The sequence below is a fragment of the Acanthochromis polyacanthus genome, chromosome 3 (genome assembly GCF_021347895.1).
Source record: "Acanthochromis polyacanthus isolate Apoly-LR-REF ecotype Palm Island chromosome 3, KAUST_Apoly_ChrSc, whole genome shotgun sequence".
Classification (NCBI taxonomy): domain Eukaryota; kingdom Metazoa; phylum Chordata; class Actinopteri; family Pomacentridae; genus Acanthochromis; species Acanthochromis polyacanthus.
In genome coordinates, this window is record NC_067115.1 from 390,759 (window position 1) to 410,653 (window position 19,895).

The window sequence follows — 19,895 nt, forward strand, 5'->3', positions numbered from 1 at the left end:
TTTTTCCCCTCCCCTTGGTGTGGTATAAAAGGCAGCAGGACTGGGTTTCTCCTTCAGTCTGCAGTTCATCTTTCAGCAGCTCCTTCTCTTCGTCTGCTTCACTTTTCTACAGTAAGTCTTTGGTTCTTTCATTGTATTTGGTTAAATTTCTTTATTTTATATTCTGATAACATTACTCTCATTCACTCCTTGTCTCCTTCTGGTTCATCTGGTCTTTTTTATCATTTTATCACCATGTCTACAGTTCTCATCAGACTTTTCTTCATTTTCTCTTCTGTTTCCTCTCACTGAAGACATTTTTTTTTTAGTGATCTAAATGTATCCAGTTCAACTATTCAGTCTTAAAAATCAAGACCATTTTCTGATCAGTCTTATCTCCTTTCTGTTGATGAACAAACATTTCTGTATCGAACTTTAAAACTAATGAGATCATTGAATTAAACTGGTGTGGAGGGTTGGGGTAGTGGACTGAAGGATTAATTCTATCTCCCATAACAGTTGTGCACAACTGCACTGTCAGATGTTTATATTCTTATTATAGTCTTATTTGTAACTTGCATGCTCTCATGTTTTTTACCTTTCATGCTGCTGGAACTGTGAATTTCTCTTTGGAGATTAATAAAGTATCTATCTATAAGGTATAACTGGATCTCCTGGTCTAGTTTTAGGGTAATGGACCGATGGATTAGCTTACCTCTATCTCCCGGTCTCACTGGGGTAATTACAGGGTATTAGATGGATCTCCTACTTTAGTTTTAGTGCCCTCCATCATCTGCTGAAGATGCTTCAGTTTTTTGGCATCACAGACAATCAGAGTTTAATTTCAACTAGTCCTCCATGACTCCCTCTTTTTTAAAAGTTTATCATGCTTGGGGTCTTCAGGTGTAGTTGGGCTGGTGGTCTCTGCATCTTGAGGGTCTCCAACAGCCAGGACACCTGTCAGGTAGATTTACTGATCAGCTATTAGTCAGTGTGATTATCACATGTAGATGGAACGAACTACGAATAAGCTCAGCTCTTCTTCAGATTGGTCCAGCGGAAATCAGTTCAGCCCCAGATTGTTGTGTTTCTGTTGACAGAAGTCAGCGGTGAGAGGGATGATGATGATGCATCTTCATCTCTTCTTCTATGGTGTATTTTGTGCTGCATTGCCTCCAGCAGTGTTTTCCAGGTAAACATGTAGATGACACGCCTACAACACATCCACAGCACACCAACAACACGTCCACAGCACGCCTACAACACATCCACAGCACACCAACAACGCGCCTACAACACGCCCACAACATATCCACAGCACGCCTACAACACATCCACAGCACGCCTACAACACGTCCACAGCACGCCTACAACACGTCCACAGCACGCCTACAACACGTCCACAGCACACCTACAACACGTCCACAGCACGCCTACAACACGCCCACAACACATCCACAGCACGCCTACAACACGTCCACAACACACCAACAACACGCCTACAACACGCCCACAACACATCCACAGCACGCCTACAACACGTCCACAGCACGCCTACAACACGTCCACAGCACACCTACAACACGTCCACAGCACGCCTACAACACGTCCACAGCACGCCTACAACACGTCCACAGCACACCTACAACACGTCCACAGCACGCCTACAACACGTCCACAGCACACCAACAACACGCCCACAGCACGCCTACAACACGTCCACAGCACACCTACAACACGTCCACAGCACACCTACAACACGTCCACAGCACGTCTACAACACGTCCACAGCACACCAACAACACATCCACAGCACGCCTACAACACGTCCACAGCACACCTACAACACGTCCACAGCACGCCTACAACACATCCACAGCACACCAACAACACGCCTACAACACGCCCACAACACATCCACAGCACGCCTACAACACGTCCACAGCACGCCTACAACACGTCCACAGCACACCTACAACACGTCCACAGCACGCCTACAACACGTCCACAGCACGTCTACAACACGCCCACAACACGTCCACAGCACGCCTACAACACATCCACAGCACGCCTACAACACATCCACAGCACACCAACAACACGCCTACAACACGCCCACAACATATCCACAGCACGCCTACAACACGTCCACAGCACGTCTACAACACGCCAACAACACATCCACAGCACGCCTACAACACGTCCACAGCACGCCTACAACACGTCCACAGCACACCTACAACACGTCCACAGCATGCCTACAACACGTCCACAGCACGTCTACAACACGCCCACAACACATCCACAGCACGCCTACAACACGTCCACAGCACGCCTACAACACGTCCACAGCACGCCTACAACACGTCCACAGCACGCCTACAACACGCCCACAACACATCCACAGCACGCCTACAACACATCCACAGCATACCAACAACACGCCTACAACACGCCCACAACATATCCACAGCACGCCTACAAGACATCCACAGCACGCCCACAACACATCCACAGCACGCCTACAACACGTCCACAGCACGCCTACAACACGTCCACAGCACGCCTACAACACGTCCACAGCACACCTACAACACGTCCACAGCACGCCTACAACACGCCCACAACACATCCACAGCACGCCTACAACACATCCACAACACACCAACAACACGCCTACAACACGCCCACAACACATCCACAGCACGCCTACAACACATCCACAGCACACCAACAACACGCCTACAACACGCCCACAACATATCCACAGCACGCCTACAACACGTCCACAGCACGTCTACAACACGCCCACAACACATCCACAGCACGCCTACAACACGTCCACAGCACGCCTACAACACGTCCACAGCACACCTACAACACGTCCACAGCACGCCTACAACACGTCCACAGCACGCCTACAACACGTCCACAGCACGCCTACAACACGCCCACAACACATCCACAGCATGACTACAACACGTCCACAGCACGCCTACAACACGTCCACAGCACGCCTACAACACGCCCACAACACATCCACAGCATGCCTACAACACGTCCACAGCACGCCTACAACACATCTACAGCATGCCTACAACACGTCCACAGCACGCCTACAACACGTCCACAGCACGCCTACAACACGTCCACAGCACGCCTACAACACGCCCACAACACATCCACAGCATGCCTACAACACGTCCACAGCACGCCTACAACACGTCCACAGCACGCCTACAACACGCCCACAACACATCCACAGCATGCCTACAACACGTCCACAGCACGCCTACAACACATCCACAGCATGCCTACAACACGTCCACAGCACGCCTACAACACGTCCACAGCCCGCCTACAACACGTCCACAGCACGTCTACAACACGCCCACAACACATCCACAGCACGCCTACAACACGTCCACAGCACGCCTACAACACGCCCACAACACATCCACAGCATGCCTACAACACGTCCACAGCACGCCTACAACACGTCCACAGCACGCCTACAACACGTCCACAGCACGCCCACAACACGTCCTCAGCACGCCCACAACACGTCCACAGCACGTCTACAACACGCCCACAACACGTCCACAGCACGTCTACAACACGTCCACAGCACGCCTACAACACGTCCACAGCACGCCTACAACACGTCCACAGCACGTCTACAACACGTCCACAGCACGCCTACAACATGTCCACAGCACGCCTACAACACGTCCACAGCACGTCTACAACACGTCCACAGCACGTCTACAACACGTCCACAGCACGTCTACAACACGTCCACAGCACGCCTACAACACGCCCACAACACATCCACAGCATGCCTACAACACGTCCACAGCACGCCTACAACACGTCCACAGCACGCCCACAACACGTCCTCAGCACGCCTACAACACGTCCACAGCACGCCTACAACACGCCCACAACACATCCACAGCACGCCTACAACACGTCCACAGCACGCCTACAACACGCCCACAACACATCCACAGCATGCCCACAACACATCCACAGCACACCAACAACACGCCTACAACACGCCCACAACATATCCACAGCACGCCTACAACACGTCCACAGCACGTCTACAACACGCCCACAACACATCCACAGCACGCCTACAACACGTCCACAGCACGCCTACAACACGTCCACAGCACACCTACAACACGTCCACAGCACGCCTACAACACGTCCACAGCACGCCTACAACACGTCCACAGCACGCCTACAACACGCCCACAACACATCCACAGCATGCCTACAACACGTCCACAGCACGCCTACAACACGTCCACAGCACGCCTACAACACGTCCACAGCACGCCTACAACACGCCCACAACACATCCACAGCATGACTACAACACGTCCACAGCACGCCTACAACACGTCCACAGCACGCCTACAACACGCCCACAACACATCCACAGCATGCCTACAACACGTCCACAGCACGCCTACAACACATCTACAGCATGCCTACAACACGTCCACAGCACGCCTACAACACGTCCACAGCACGCCTACAACACGTCCACAGCACGCCTACAACACGCCCACAACACATCCACAGCATGCCTACAACACGTCCACAGCACGCCTACAACACGTCCACAGCACGCCTACAACACGCCCACAACACATCCACAGCATGCCTACAACACGTCCACAGCACGCCTACAACACATCCACAGCATGCCTACAACACGTCCACAGCACGCCTACAACACGTCCACAGCCCGCCTACAACACGTCCACAGCACGTCTACAACACGCCCACAACACATCCACAGCACGCCTACAACACGTCCACAGCACGCCTACAACACGCCCACAACACATCCACAGCATGCCTACAACACGTCCACAGCACGCCTACAACACGTCCACAGCACGCCTACAACACGTCCACAGCACGCCCACAACACGTCCTCAGCACGCCCACAACACGTCCACAGCACGTCTACAACACGCCCACAACACGTCCACAGCACGCCTACAACACGTCCACAGCACGCCTACAACACGTCCACAGCACGCCTACAACACGTCCACAGCACGTCTACAACACGTCCACAGCACGCCTACAACACGTCCACAGCACGCCTACAACACGTCCACAGCACGTCTACAACACGTCCACAGCACGTCTACAACACGTCCACAGCACGTCTACAACACGTCCACAGCACGCCTACAACACGCCCACAACACATCCACAGCACGCCTACAACACGTCCACAGCACGCCTACAACACGTCCACAGCACGCCCACAACACGTCCTCAGCACGCCTACAACACGTCCACAGCACGCCTACAACACGCCCACAACACATCCACAGCACGCCTACAACACGTCCACAGCACGCCTACAACACGCCCACAACACATCCACAGCATGCCCACAACACATCCACAGCACGCCTACAACACGTCCACAGCACGCCCACAACACGTCCTCAGCACGCCTACAACACGTCCACAGCACGTCTACAACACGCCCACAACACGTCCACAGCACGCCTACAACACGTCCACAGCACGCCTACAACACGTCCACAGCACGCCTACAACACGTCCACAGCACGTCTACAACACATCCACAGCACGCCTACAACACGTCCACAGCACGTCTACAACACGTCCACAGCACGTCTACAACACGTCCACAGTACGCCTACAACACGTCCACAGCACGCCTACAACACGTCTACAACACGCCCACAACACATCCACAGCACGCCTACAACACGTCCACAGCACGCCTACAACACGCCCACAACACATCCACAGCATGCCTACAACACGTCCACAGCACGCCTACAACACGTCCACAGCATGCCTACAACACGTCTACAACACACCTACAACACGTCCACAGCACGCCTACAACACGTCTACAACACGCCCACAACACATCCACAGCACGCCTACAACACGTCCACAGCACGCCTACAACACGCCCACAACACATCCACAGCATGCCTACAACACGTCCACAGCACGCCTACAACACATCCACAGCATGCCTACAACACGTCCACAGCACGCCTACAACACGTCCACAACACGCCTACAACACGTCCACAGCACGTCTACAACACGCCCACAACACATCCACAGCACGCCTACAACACGTCCACAGCACGCCTACAACACGCCCACAACACATCCACAGCATGCCTACAACACGTCCACAGCACGCCTACAACACGTCCACAGCACGCCTACAACACGTCCACAGCACGCCCACAACACGTCCTCAGCACGCCCACAACACGTCCACAGCACGTCTACAACACGCCCACAACACGTCCACAGCACGCCTACAACACGTCCACAGCACGCCTACAACACGTCCACAGCACGCCTACAACACGTCCACAGCACGCCTACAACACGTCCACAGCACGCCCACAACACGTCCTCAGCACGCCCACAACACGTCCACAGCACGTCTACAACACGCCCACAACACGTCCACAGCACGCCTACAACACGTCCACAGCACGCCTACAACACGTCCACAGCACGCCTACAACACGTCCACAGCACGCCTACAACACGTCCACAGCACGTCTACAACACGTCCACAGCACGTCTACAACACGTCCACAGCACGCCTACAACACGTCCACAGCACGCCTACAACACGTCCACAGCACGCCGACAACACGTCCACAGCACGCCTACAACACGTCCACAGCACGTCTACAACACGTCCACAGCACGCCTACAACACGTCCACAGCACGCCTACAACACGTCCACAGCACGTCTACAACACGTCCACAGCACGTCTACAACACGTCCACAGCACGCCTACAACACGCCCACAACACATCCACAGCACGCCTACAACACGTCCACAGCACACCAACAACACATCCACAGCACGCCTACAACACGTCCACAGCACACCTACAACACGTCCACAGCACGCCTACAACACATCCACAGCACACCAACAACACGCCTACAACACGCCCACAACACATCCACAGCACGCCTACAACACGTCCACAGCACGCCTACAACACGTCCACAGCACACCTACAACACGTCCACAGCACGCCTACAACACGTCCACAGCACGTCTACAACACGCCCACAACACGTCCACAGCACGCCTACAACACATCCACAGCACGCCTACAACACATCCACAGCACACCAACAACACGCCTACAACACGCCCACAACATATCCACAGCACGCCTACAACACGTCCACAGCACGTCTACAACACGCCCACAACACATCCACAGCACGCCTACAACACGTCCACAGCACGCCTACAACACGTCCACAGCACACCTACAACACGTCCACAGCATGCCTACAACACGTCCACAGCACGTCTACAACACGCCCACAACACATCCACAGCACGCCTACAACACGTCCACAGCACGCCTACAACACGTCCACAGCACGCCTACAACACGTCCACAGCACGCCTACAACACGCCCACAACACATCCACAGCACGCCTACAACACATCCACAGCATACCAACAACACGCCTACAACACGCCCACAACATATCCACAGCACGCCTACAAGACATCCACAGCACGCCCACAACACATCCACAGCACGCCTACAACACGTCCACAGCACGCCTACAACACGTCCACAGCACGCCTACAACACGTCCACAGCACACCTACAACACGTCCACAGCACGCCTACAACACGCCCACAACACATCCACAGCACGCCTACAACACATCCACAACACACCAACAACACGCCTACAACACGCCCACAACACATCCACAGCACGCCTACAACACATCCACAGCACACCAACAACACGCCTACAACACGCCCACAACATATCCACAGCACGCCTACAACACGTCCACAGCACGTCTACAACACGCCCACAACACATCCACAGCACGCCTACAACGCGTCCACAGCACGCCTACAACACGTCCACAGCACGCCTACAACACGTCCACAGCACGCCTACAACACGTCCACAGCACGCCTACAACACGTCCACAGCACGCCTACAACACGCCCACAACACATCCACAGCATGACTACAACACGTCCACAGCACGCCTACAACACGTCCACAGCACGCCTACAACACGCCCACAACACATCCACAGCATGCCTACAACACGTCCACAGCACGCCTACAACACATCTACAGCATGCCTACAACACGTCCACAGCACGCCTACAACACGTCCACAGCACGCCTACAACACGTCCACAGCACGCCTACAACACGCCCACAACACATCCACAGCATGCCTACAACACGTCCACAGCACGCCTACAACACGTCCACAGCACGCCTACAACACGCCCACAACACATCCACAGCATGCCTACAACACGTCCACAGCACGCCTACAACACATCCACAGCATGCCTACAACACGTCCACAGCACGCCTACAACACGTCCACAGCCCGCCTACAACACGTCCACAGCACGTCTACAACACGCCCACAACACATCCACAGCACGCCTACAACACGTCCACAGCACGCCTACAACACGCCCACAACACATCCACAGCATGCCTACAACACGTCCACAGCACGCCTACAACACGTCCACAGCACGCCTACAACACGTCCACAGCACGCCCACAACACGTCCTCAGCACGCCCACAACACGTCCACAGCACGTCTACAACACGCCCACAACACGTCCACAGCACGCCTACAACACGTCCACAGCACGCCTACAACACGTCCACAGCACGCCTACAACACGTCCACAGCACGTCTACAACACGTCCACAGCACGCCTACAACATGTCCACAGCACGCCTACAACACGTCCACAGCACGTCTACAACACGTCCACAGCACGTCTACAACACGTCCACAGCACGTCTACAACACGTCCACAGCACGCCTACAACACGCCCACAACACATCCACAGCATGCCTACAACACGTCCACAGCACGCCTACAACACGTCCACAGCACGCCCACAACACGTCCTCAGCACGCCTACAACACGTCCACAGCACGCCTACAACACGCCCACAACACATCCACAGCACGCCTACAACACGTCCACAGCACGCCTACAACACGCCCACAACACATCCACAGCATGCCCACAACACATCCACAGCACACCAACAACACGCCTACAACACGCCCACAACATATCCACAGCACGCCTACAACACGTCCACAGCACGTCTACAACACGCCCACAACACATCCACAGCACGCCTACAACACGTCCACAGCACGCCTACAACACGTCCACAGCACACCTACAACACGTCCACAGCACGCCTACAACACGTCCACAGCACGCCTACAACACGTCCACAGCACGCCTACAACACGCCCACAACACATCCACAGCATGCCTACAACACGTCCACAGCACGCCTACAACACGTCCACAGCACGCCTACAACACGTCCACAGCACGCCTACAACACGCCCACAACACATCCACAGCATGACTACAACACGTCCACAGCACGCCTACAACACGTCCACAGCACGCCTACAACACGCCCACAACACATCCACAGCATGCCTACAACACGTCCACAGCACGCCTACAACACATCTACAGCATGCCTACAACACGTCCACAGCACGCCTACAACACGTCCACAGCACGCCTACAACACGTCCACAGCACGCCTACAACACGCCCACAACACATCCACAGCATGCCTACAACACGTCCACAGCACGCCTACAACACGTCCACAGCACGCCTACAACACGCCCACAACACATCCACAGCATGCCTACAACACGTCCACAGCACGCCTACAACACATCCACAGCATGCCTACAACACGTCCACAGCACGCCTACAACACGTCCACAGCCCGCCTACAACACGTCCACAGCACGTCTACAACACGCCCACAACACATCCACAGCACGCCTACAACACGTCCACAGCACGCCTACAACACGCCCACAACACATCCACAGCATGCCTACAACACGTCCACAGCACGCCTACAACACGTCCACAGCACGCCTACAACACGTCCACAGCACGCCCACAACACGTCCTCAGCACGCCCACAACACGTCCACAGCACGTCTACAACACGCCCACAACACGTCCACAGCACGCCTACAACACGTCCACAGCACGCCTACAACACGTCCACAGCACGCCTACAACACGTCCACAGCACGTCTACAACACGTCCACAGCACGCCTACAACACGTCCACAGCACGCCTACAACACGTCCACAGCACGTCTACAACACGTCCACAGCACGTCTACAACACGTCCACAGCACGTCTACAACACGTCCACAGCACGCCTACAACACGCCCACAACACATCCACAGCATGCCTACAACACGTCCACAGGCACGCCTACAACACGTCCACAGCACGCCCACAACACGTCCTCAGCACGCCTACAACACGTCCACAGCACGCCTACAACACGCCCACAACACATCCACAGCACGCCTACAACACGTCCACAGCACGCCTACAACACGCCCACAACACATCCACAGCATGCCCACAACACATCCACAGCACGCCTACAACACGTCCACAGCACGCCCACAACACGTCCTCAGCACGCCTACAACACGTCCACAGCACGTCTACAACACGCCCACAACACGTCCACAGCACGCCTACAACACGTCCACAGCACGCCTACAACACGTCCACAGCACGCCTACAACACGTCCACAGCACGTCTACAACACATCCACAGCACGCCTACAACACGTCCACAGCACGTCTACAACACGTCCACAGCACGTCTACAACACGTCCACAGTACGCCTACAACACGTCCACAGCACGCCTACAACACGTCTACAACACGCCCACAACACATCCACAGCACGCCTACAACACGTCCACAGCACGCCTACAACACGCCCACAACACATCCACAGCATGCCTACAACACGTCCACAGCACGCCTACAACACGTCCACAGCATGCCTACAACACGTCTACAACACACCTACAACACGTCCACAGCACGCCTACAACACGTCTACAACACGCCCACAACACATCCACAGCACGCCTACAACACGTCCACAGCACGCCTACAACACGCCCACAACACATCCACAGCATGCCTACAACACGTCCACAGCACGCCTACAACACATCCACAGCATGCCTACAACACGTCCACAGCACGCCTACAACACGTCCACAACACGCCTACAACACGTCCACAGCACGTCTACAACACGCCCACAACACATCCACAGCACGCCTACAACACGTCCACAGCACGCCTACAACACGCCCACAACACATCCACAGCATGCCTACAACACGTCCACAGCACGCCTACAACACGTCCACAGCACGCCTACAACACGTCCACAGCACGCCCACAACACGTCCTCAGCACGCCCACAACACGTCCACAGCACGTCTACAACACGCCCACAACACGTCCACAGCACGCCTACAACACGTCCACAGCACGCCTACAACACGTCCACAGCACGCCTACAACACGTCCACAGCACGCCTACAACACGTCCACAGCACGCCCACAACACGTCCTCAGCACGCCCACAACACGTCCACAGCACGTCTACAACACGCCCACAACACGTCCACAGCACGCCTACAACACGTCCACAGCACGCCTACAACACGTCCACAGCACGCCTACAACACGTCCACAGCACGCCTACAACACGTCCACAGCACGTCTACAACACGTCCACAGCACGTCTACAACACGTCCACAGCACGCCTACAACACGTCCACAGCACGCCTACAACACGTCCACAGCACGCCTACAACACGTCCACAGCACGCCTACAACACGTCCACAGCACGTCTACAACACGTCCACAGCACGCCTACAACACGTCCACAGCACGCCTACAACACGTCCACAGCACGTCTACAACACGTCCACAGCACGTCTACAACACGTCCACAGCACGCCTACAACACGCCCACAACACATCCACAGCATGCCTACAACACGTCCACAGCACACCTACAACACGTCCACAGCACGCCCACAACACGTCCTCAGCACGCCTACAACACGTCCACAGCACGCCTACAACACGCCCACAACACATCCACAGCACGCCTACAACACGTCCACAGCACGCCTACAACACGCCCACAACACATCCACAGCATGCCCACAACACATCCACAGCACGCCTACAACACGTCCACAGCACGCCCACAACACGTCCTCAGCACGCCTACAACACGTCCACAGCACGTCTACAACACGCCCACAACACGTCCACAGCACGCCTACAACACGTCCACAGCACGCCTACAACACGTCCACAGCACGCCTACAACACGTCCACAGCACGTCTACAACACGTCCACAGCACGCCTACAACACGTCCACAGCACGTCTACAACACGTCCACAGCACGTCCACAGCACGTCTACAACACGCCCACAACACGTCCACAGCACGTCTACAACACGTCCACAGCACGTCTACAACACGTCCACAGTACACCTACAACACGTCCACAGCACGTCTACAACACGTCCACAGCACGCCTACAACACATCCACAGCACGTCTACAACACGTCCACAGCACGCCTACAACACGTCCACAGCACGTCTACAACACGTCCACAGCACGCCTACAACACGTCCACAGCACGTCTACAACACGTCCACAGCACGTCTACAACACGTCCACAGCACGTCTACAACACGTCCACAGCACGCCTACAACACGCCCACAACACATCCACAGCATGCCTACAACACGTCCACAGCACGCCTACAACACGTCCACAGCACGCCCACAACACGTCCTCAGCACGCCTACAACACGTCCACAGCACGCCTACAACACGCCCACAACACATCCACAGCATGCCTACAACACGTCCACAGCACGCCTACAACACGTCCACAGCACGCCTACAACACGCCCACAACACATCCACAGCATGCCTACAACACGTCCACAGCACGCCTACAACACGTCCACAGCATGCCCACAACACGTCCTCAGCACGCCTACAACACGTCCACAGCACGCCTACAACACGCCCACAACACGTCCACAGCATGCCTACAACACGTCCACAGCACGCCTACAACACGTCCACAGCACGTCTACAACACGTCCACAGCACGTCTACAACACGTCCACAGCACGTCTACAACACGTCCACAGCACGTCTACAACACGTCCACTGCCAGAGGCGTGCTGGGGCAAAATTTCGGCCCGGGAGAATTAGTACTATAGCGGCCCACAGACCCCTCCGCCCGGATGGTACCACAGACATTTCGTTTAATGGTATTATTTAAAGCAGGGGTCTCAAACTCAACTTACCTGGGGGCCACTGAAGGTAGATTCTGAGTGAGGCTGGGCCACATCAAGTATTCCAGAAAAAAGAGTTTTAAATATTCCAAAGAAAAGTACAACTGATCCAATCTTCTTCTTTATCAATAACAGTTCTTCAACATGACTGTTTCTTCAGAATGTGAATGGTTCTGCTGAACACGAACATTTTTTTTCAGAACATGAATTGTTCTTCAGAACATAGGCTTCTCTTGCATACTCCTTGCTGCCAGAGATCTGGCAGCGCTTCCTCTCACACAGCTGAGCCACATTAGGCTTGAGGGAGGAAGCAGTTGAGACCCTAAGTATGGCTTGAAGATGATCGTGCTCGTCACCAACCTTTCTCTTCATGGCAGGTTTTGAGAAGGACATGACTGAGGCTGGATATATGTTCCTTGCTTGTATTACTTTCAATTGATGTCGCGCCGCAATCACGTTTCAAGTGACTGACGTTGCTAATTCCCGTTGGCAAACTTGACCGCAAACGCCACCGGAACTTGTCATGAGCCTGAGCTATTTTGCGGTATATGTATTTTTATTTGTTTATTATTTAAATATTTTTCTGGAAAAATAAGCATTTTCTAGCCTAACAAGTTGAAGATAATATAAAAAATAATAATTAAAATATATTAAATCGAAATAAATACAGTGCTGGGCTCTGATTGGCTCAGGGACCATAGCAGGCATCTCTTCCCTCTCGTGTTTAGCAGCTCAGTATCTTGCTTTGTCCATTTCACATAGAGGTCTGATCGCTGCGCATCAAAATAAATTTAAAGTTGCGGGGGATTCAGGAACCTAATCCCCGCACAGAGGAGTGACCACTGTATATTATGTGAAAGTCCACGCCAAGTGCGACATGGAAGAAATTGGCAGAAAGATGTACTGATAGCTCAACATGTTGAGCCCCTGCCTTTGGTGTAGTGGCTGTGTGTTCGAGCCCAGCTTGTGGCATTTTGCCGCCATTCTTCGACATTTTCTCAAAGTGCTGTCTTACCAACAACACGGAAGCATATGAGAAAAGCAGGTGGGCTCCACCAATGCTAAACTTTGATCTCAAGTAGAGGGCCACAAAATATCGTCCTACGGGCCGCAGTTGGCCCGCGGGCTGCGAGTTTGAGACCCATGATTTAAAGCATTATTATTATTATTTTATGACTGGAGCGGCACAACAATAAAGCGGCCCACCGGGAATATCCCCGGTGTTCCCGAATACCCAGCACACCATTGTCCACAGCACACCAACAACACGTCCACAACACATCCACAACACGTCTGCAACACGCTAGAGAAAAGACTGAAGATCACCTTTAGATTTACAGCTAAAATTACCAACAGAATGAGTAGTCGTGTTTTAATAAGATAATATTCATATCGTTAAAATTTGTGTTCAGAGCTCCAACAGGCAACAGCAGCTGGAAGCATCGACCTTCTGTTCACCACGTGGAGGACCAGAAACATTTTTACGGATCACGCAGGTAAAGTCTCTGATTATCAGAAAAAAATCAGATGTTGGTTTGTAGAAATCCTTAATCACAGATTTAAAACCTCAGAAATGTTTAGAAAACTGAAAAAATGCAGAGATTTAACAAAACAAGAAAACAGAACTGAAGTCCTGAAACTTTACCTGTTGTTCAGAAGAAGACATCCCACCAAAATAAAAGCTGCTTCCTTCAGCAGGTCAGAAACAAAGAACATCTTCTCAGTCAGTGTATAGTTGTTGTATGATACTTTTAAACTCATTCAGAAGCTGAAACGTGCTCGTCTGATGATAAAGCTGTTACTTGTGACCTCTTTAGGTGGAGCTACTTGGAGCTTCTTATGACTGATTTGAGTCCTACGTCTCCATTGGCTGCCACCATGAGGGTAAATCAGTCAGTCTGGTTTGGACCCTGACAACAAGCTAACATTTTTTTGTTTTTAAGAGGTTATTTTTGGGACATTTCATTGACTATACCTGGTAAAACTAGATTCCAGTCAGGTTAGATGTGCTCTGCTAGCCTCGCCATGCTACACCCATGTTTCTGACAGCACAAGGGTCTAGGGAAGCTCGACAGGGAGGGAAGCGGGCTAAAAGGTTGTCTATCAAATCCCTCTGCAGCAATTGGGTAGGTATACAACCAATCAGCGCAACGAATAGGCTGACGTAGTTCCGAGAGCACCGGCGGATTGTGGCTAAGTCCCGTTAGCTTCCCAACCAACGGAGCCAACTGGTATATTAAGGATTTGCCATATCCCGTCGGCATAAGTCCAAATTCATCTTTCTTCTCAATGAAACACTTCAGTGCCATCCTTTGTTTATCTTTCAAGTTGAATTTTAGCTTCAAATCTTTAAGGGCTGTGGCCAAAGCCGAGTCGAAAGATAACTGTTTATTGTGCGCCGGTTGTTTCTGTCAGATTCGTCATGCCTCTGTCGTCACTTAGTTACGCCCGCCTTCTGACTCTACACTTCATGGTGATTGGTCCGGCCAGTTTTAGGAGAATCCAGCCTCGAGCCTTATGGAGGGTAACTAGACCCACCCTGGCAGAGAATTAAATTCGTTGCCGTGGGTTGTCTAGCGTGGCTAGGCTAGTGCTCTGCTGCCCCATCAGCTGAATGGTGAATGGATGGACCAGGTGTAATGCCTGTAAGGCTACAGCAGGGGGAGCCCTCATCCAGGATACATGGTTCACATCTAATACTGAAGATGTCATTAATGGAACACTGTGGAGCAGAAGAGCTGGGATGGGGTCTAGAAGACACGTTGATGGTTGAAAGGAAGAAACTGCTGATGTTCACGACAACCTGAGATGACATCAGATGAAGCTCAGACTAGGAGGAAAAAGAAACTTCTTCAAGCACTACCTAAGACACGAGGAAAGAAAGAGTATGACGCTGAAAACTTCCAAGAAGAGATGGAGGATCTCATCCAGGTTGAGCACTGGGGGCAGGTGAATAAAGGCAAGAGATTTATTTAACCCCAAAAAACTAAACCAATACATACATAGAGAACTGAGCGGCAAGGACAGAACTAAACCAAACAACACTATGAATACAAAAACAGAAGTCTACCAAAACTAAACTGAATTTTCAAAACTAAACTAAAGAGGGGTACTCTCAAGATGGGGGAACTGAACTCAAAGGGAAAAACAGGCTGAGGACATCCAGGGGCAAATGGAGATGAGATAGGAACAACTGGCTGGAGACTGAAGCTGGGCTGACGAGAATTCGGGTGGAGAACTGGGTCGTTGTGCGAGAAAATCCTGGAGAGGGAAAAACGGAGTCCAAAAAGTGGGGAAGCAAATCCAAAAGAGAGTACTAAGTCCAAGACAGGATGTGAGTCTAGTGAGCGAGGTGTAACTGAACGAGCTGAGCTTTTATACTGCAAGAGGTGGTTGTGAACAGGTGTCCTGAGTGAGCTGATTACTGCAGCTGATACTCATAGCAGTAATCAGCTGGTAGCAGAATGCAGACAGGTGAAACAGACAGACAGACAGAGGGAGCCACAGAGACAGACAGGTCAAAACAGAAAGGGATCAGGACCCAAGGAAGAAAGGAGGAAAAACAGGAAGAAATCATAACAGGAAGGATCATAACACATGTGGTCACAAACCCTGCAGTGGGAAAGTCGGAAGAGCTCAGCAGAGATCACAGGGTTCTACATCAACATGAGCTGAAGGAAGTCCTTCCTCTAGAAGCAGAACCTTAAAGCTCCACTCCAGTCTGCTGCTGAACAAAAAAAAGACCTTCTGGAGGAAAGTTCTGAGGTCAGATGGAACAAAAACTGAAGGTTAGGCCTTTAGCCCCAAGAACACAAAACCTACCACCAAGCATGGAGGTGGCAGTATCATGCTCTGGGGCTTTCTAGAAGAGCTTTTGGACTGGTTCCAGACTGTTTTCTGATTGGTTCTGAACCTTTTTTGAACTGGTTTAGCTTTGATTTTGTTCCTGGTTTCAGACCTTTTAGGACTGGTTTAGGACTGGTCTGAGCGGGTCTCTTTTTAGGCCCTAGAACCCCAAACCTACCATCAAGCATGGAGGTGGCAGTATCATGCTCTGTGGAACTGGAGCTTCACACAAAGTAATTTGAATAATGAAGGATGAGGATTACCTCCACGTTCTTCAGGAGAACCTAAAACCATCAGCAGAAGGTTGATCTTGGACACAGTTGGATGTTTCAACCAGACAATGAGTCCAAACATACATCAGACGTGGTAAAGAAATGGTTCCATTAGGCTGGAATGAAGGTTCTAGAATGAAGGTTCTAGACTGGTCTCTCTGAAGTCCTGACTTAGACCCATCAAGAACCTGAAGACCTACTAGCAAACGTGCACATACTGTGTAACAATTAGCATTTCTGTTTGATTCTACACTAAATAAACGGTCATGTTTACTCTTAACATGCTAGACTAAACAAAACACAACAGAGGAGCTTTAGATGAACAAAGAGTTAACTGACGTCTCGCTGCTCTTTGGTCAGATCGACTCATCAGACAGACGGACGGTTTACCAGCAGCTACAGCCGGCAGCCGACTGAACTCACCGCTAGAGGCTACCTCCAGCCACCAACACGGGACAGGTGTGACATAAATAAGATGTTATTAGGCCACGGAGCAGCCATGTCTCCTAGAAATGACTTCTGTGTGTTTAAACTTTTTCTTGTACTCATAAAACTGTAATCAAGACGTTTCCTGTTGAGAATCCCAAACATGTGAACATGTCAGATCCTGCAGATCTTCTCTAACTGGATTTAAGTTCAGAGTAGGAGGACGTCTGAATGTGAAGCTCTGATTGTCTATAGAAGTTACTGAACTCCATTTGCTATTATTGATGTAATGTTCTGGTTCAGATGGTGTTTTTTCTCTGAAGAAGGAAGATGAAGCATAAAGTCCTTTCAGGCAGATTCCAAATAAATAAAACTGATCAAATAGATTTAAAAGAATTCTCTTTGGGATTATAAACGTCATTGGGTTTGTTTTTGACTTGTTCCTCCTCTGCTTTCTCTGTTGTCTCCTTGCAGTGCTGACCTGATCATCAAACGGCATTCGGATGCTGTTTTCACCGACAACTACAGTCGCTTCCGTAAACAAATGGCAGCCAGGAAGTTCCTGAAGTCTGTGCTGCAGGGGAACAGGAAGTTCAGCAGATGAGAAGCTAGAAACCACCAGACTGTTGTAATAAACCAAATAAAACTCAGATTAAACATCAGGCTGTACCTTGGTCTCCTCATGAACGTACTTATGTGTGTTTTCTGTCACTTCACTGAGGAGCAAAGCATGAAAGATGTTCTGACTCTGAAGCTGTTGCCTTTAGGGACACTCAGTAAATCTGAAACTTCCAGTGTGGACGCGAATAGAGACATATTCATTCGTTGTCCATCCATCTGTTATCTCTGCACACTCTATCCTCTGTAGGGCATCAGGGGTCTGTCCAGCAGTTATAGAACGAAGGCAGGGTTCACCTGGACAGGTAACCATCGCAGACTCTGTTCAGTCAGTAGGTTGGTTCATAGCAGACGTCTCCACAGCTGGTTTCTGTTTACGAAGTTCTAAAACATTCTGAGCAGCAGTGAGACAAAAAGCTGTGAAATCTCCTCAGTCTACGCAACATCATGTTGTTCTACCTGTTGCAGTACTACGTTATGATTTATTGCTCTCGTTATCAATAATTGGGGCACCACCTAGCATTCTAATGGCTAGGACATTTATTAATTAACATTAATAAAATTATTAATATTCATAAAAATTTTGATCAATCTCATATCAAAAAGTCTTGAATCCTCGTTTAAATTGACCACATTCTACACAAAGAAACACAAGACTGTAATTTGGTCTATAATGAGGTATTTATTAACTATTCTATGAAAATAATGACAAGTGAACTATGTACAAGGTAGATATGGTGTGTGTGTGTGTGTGTGTGTGTGTGTGTGTGTGTGTGTGTGTGTGTGTGTGTTTGCGTGTGTGGAATGTGGGAGTGTGTCTGTGGTGTGTGCATGTGTGAGAGATGTGGAAGTAGGTGTGAGAGAGAAGGAAATATGGTGAGGATTAGCCAGAGCTAACCTGACGAGGTAATCGGTAATTTGGATTAAGAATTCTAATGATTTGTAAAAGAATAAATTGATTAAATGAATTAAATGACCAAGCGGTTAGTACATCACCCATAGAATGGAATCAGAGCAAACTCAGCTGGAGTTATTGAAGTGAACCGTCATGGGGCTGGGACGTACGAGGCCTTCAGATTCGCAGCACACGGTCTGGACCGGCAGGTTCGGAGCGGTGCGTCGTCGTCGTTGTGGCCGCCTTGATGTCCTGCCGCGGGTTGATCGGTTCTATGCAAAGACCTGATCCAGCAGATCTCCGGAGTTCTCAGCTGAGTGCTTAAAAATGATGGTTCTCAGGCTTTAGCCAAGAAAAACGGGTGTTGATGAAAAACGGTCAAAATTAAGAAAAATAAATGCTGGTTCTGAATCGGTTCTTCAGATTAAAACGAATAACGTTGGTTTAAAATTGAGCAAAATGTCTCCTTAAGTTACAGAAATGTTAAAAGATAAATAGTTAACAGACTTAGATGGTGAGGGAATTTCAAAGATAG

General features: G+C 51.3%; 1 protein-coding gene across 1 annotated transcript; it reads left to right on the plus strand.

Annotated features, from left to right (window-relative positions):
* The first annotated feature begins 75 nt into the window (after positions 1–75).
* On the plus strand, positions 76–18,504 carry LOC127533356 (VIP peptides-like). The gene is made up of 5 exons (XM_051946145.1): positions 76–111; positions 1,080–1,171; positions 14,716–14,799; positions 17,782–17,880; positions 18,322–18,504. The coding sequence occupies exons 2-5, from the start codon at positions 1,098–1,100 to the stop codon at positions 18,449–18,451; spliced, it is 387 nt and encodes a 128-aa protein (XP_051802105.1). The 5' UTR covers positions 76–111; positions 1,080–1,097; the 3' UTR covers positions 18,452–18,504.
* The last annotated feature ends 1,391 nt before the right edge of the window (positions 18,505–19,895 follow it).

Coding starts and splice junctions, on each gene's coding strand:
- LOC127533356 (XM_051946145.1), top strand. CDS start 1,098: ATGATGATGATGCATCTTCATCTCTTCTTCTATGGTGTATTTTGTGCT. Junction 1,172..14,715: donor CCTCCAGCAGTGTTTTCCAG/GTAAACATGTAG, acceptor ATTTGTGTTCAG/AGCTCCAACAGGCAACAGCA. Junction 17,881..18,321: donor CAGCCACCAACACGGGACAG/GTGTGACATAAA, acceptor GTCTCCTTGCAG/TGCTGACCTGATCATCAAAC.